This window comes from Stegastes partitus, unplaced genomic scaffold (genome assembly GCF_000690725.1).
Source record: "Stegastes partitus isolate 25-593 unplaced genomic scaffold, Stegastes_partitus-1.0.2 Scaffold2328, whole genome shotgun sequence".
Lineage (NCBI taxonomy): Eukaryota > Metazoa > Chordata > Actinopteri > Pomacentridae > Stegastes > Stegastes partitus.
Genome location: NW_007580059.1, coordinates 40,661 through 42,835, shown reverse-complemented (window position 1 = coordinate 42,835; position 2,175 = coordinate 40,661). Strand labels below are relative to the sequence as shown.

The 2,175-nt window shown below is 46.9% G+C and overlaps 1 protein-coding gene across 1 annotated transcript in view; it reads left to right on the top strand.

Moving 5' to 3' along the window:
• nudt13 (nudix (nucleoside diphosphate linked moiety X)-type motif 13) overlaps nt 1–1,355 on the top strand; it is a 4,572-nt gene extending 3,217 nt beyond the window's left edge. Inside the window, exons 6-8 of the mRNA XM_008304812.1 lie at nt 53–164; nt 248–402; nt 719–1,355. Of these exons, the coding sequence (XP_008303034.1) occupies nt 53–164; nt 248–402; nt 719–913 (462 nt within the window). The 3' untranslated portion in view covers nt 914–1,355. The remainder of the gene's footprint in view (nt 1–52; nt 165–247; nt 403–718) is intronic.
• Nucleotides 1,356–2,175: the final 820 nt, after the last annotated feature.

The following is a 2,175-nucleotide window of genomic DNA, read 5'->3' as shown; positions in this document are numbered from 1 at the left end:
CTAACTGGTCCCTAACTGGTCCCTAACTGGTCCCTAACTGGTTTGTCTGCAGATGTCTCCGGTGGTCATCGTCCTGGTGTCTGATGGGACTCGTTGTTTGTTGGGCCGCCAGGCGTCCTTCCCTCGGGGGATGTACAGCGCTCTAGCTGGCTTCTGTGACATGGGTCAGTCTCACCTGTCTGTGTGCAGACACACCTGTCCATCACTGTGTCTAACTGGGTCACCTGTCTGTCTCTGATTGGTCCAGGTGAGACTCTGGAGGAGGCTCTGTGCAGGGAGGTGGCAGAGGAGGTGGGTCTGGAGGTTCAGAACATCTCCTACAGCTCCTCACAGCACTGGCCTTTTCCTCACAGCTCCTTCATGCTGGGCTGCCACGCCTCTGTTAGCCCCGCCCACTCTCAGGTGAGCTCACGCAGGTGTTTATTGGCTGTATTTACCTGAGGAAACCTCCTTAAACTGGTAAAGGCAGATGTGCAGCACGTAGTAAAGACTCATTGTTGAGTTAAGGGTAAAGTTAAGTACTTCTTCTATTTAGCTGCTAGTTAAGGGATTTTCAGATGCAGGTGTTTTTAGGTGTTTATCATCAGACAGGTGAGAAGATTCTGGGTTTTACAGCTGCTGTGTGTGTCATCTGACCTGCTGTGTGTGTCATGTGACCTGCTGTGTGTGTCATCTGACCTGCTGTGTGTGTCATGTGACCTGCTGTGGTTCTGTCCAGCTGAACGTGGACCACTCGGAGCTGGAGGACGCTCGCTGGTTCTCTCTGGATGAGATCACCTGCGCTCTGCAGGTGAAGTCTCCGCCCAGGAGAGGCGACCCGCCCGTCTTGTGGCTGCCGCCGCCACACGCCGTTGCCAACCGCCTCATCAGGGAGTGGGTGGACCGCCAACGACGTGGCGAGGACAGACCGTGACGTCCAATCACGGAGCTCCCAGAGGAGGTGACCACACGGGTTCCTGACACATCTGTGACGTGTTCCTGACGTTCTCCTCACATGTTCCTGACACCTGTTCCCACCATTTTCTCACACATGAAACACGTATGTTGAGGTTCTGCGTGTTCTCCACCTTGTCACAGGAACAGAGGAACACAGTTCAGAAGTCCATAGAGATTCTGTCCGGTTTCAGTTCTGCTGGTTCTAAAGGACACGTTGAAGAGAAGCAGACTTTGTGCCTTTATTTTATTTAAACTTCTGGATGGTTTGGTGTCATTTTAATGAACACTTTTACATGTTTTGTGATTCTACAAACTTCAGTAATCATTTCTGCTGTAAAACAGAACTACCTCTGAATTATTTCACAGTTTGTTGAATAAGCTGAGCATTTTAATAAAACGTGTATTTAATGAATTTAAAAGACTGCTGCCGCTGTTTGGGTTCAGTAATGTTTTGGTGAAAAAGCTGAAAAAAAATCATCTGAAAAACATTTGAAATTGATTCAACAGTTACAGAAAAATAGCGTCTCGCGTCCCTTCTGCTTCTGCAGGATTGTTCCTCCAGTCAGAGCTGAAGTCGACTTCACAAGTACAAGACGTGGAAATAAACGAGAATGTGTTGAACAAGTTTAAAAACCACGTTTAGTCTCCTCAAAACAACGCAGTAGAAACACAAAGAGCCGTTTCAAAGAGAAAAACACTGAAAATAATCAACAAAACCGATAAAAAGACAAAATCAACTTTCAGACAAACTGGAGGAGAAAAAGAAGATGATCGATATTTAAACTGTTCTTGTAGAAATCTGATGGAGCTGCTTTCAGCTGAAAGTCGTTCTGTAGGAAAGTGCTTTGACAACACAGAACGCTGATGAAACATTCAGCTTCATGTGTTAGCTGTGACTTGAGCGCCATCCACTGGTGGCCACATAAACTACAACTACTGTAGGAAGACCAGAGTCCTTAGATTCTACACTCACCGTTATGTACAAGCAGTTCAGCAGAAAACCTTCTTGCTCATATTCAGATATTATCAGCGGAACTACAAGAGATTAAACCCATGAATCACACGTGACTGTGACTTTGGTTCTCAGCAGAACCACGATATTTAAGCATCATCTGGTTCCACTGTTTCATCCTGAGGTGACGGTAGATGACACCAGAGACGTGAACTTTGGGTTGTTTAGTTAGTTCTTCTGTCAGCTGGTGCTCGCTCAGAGTTCGACACTCGGTCCAGTCATCACGA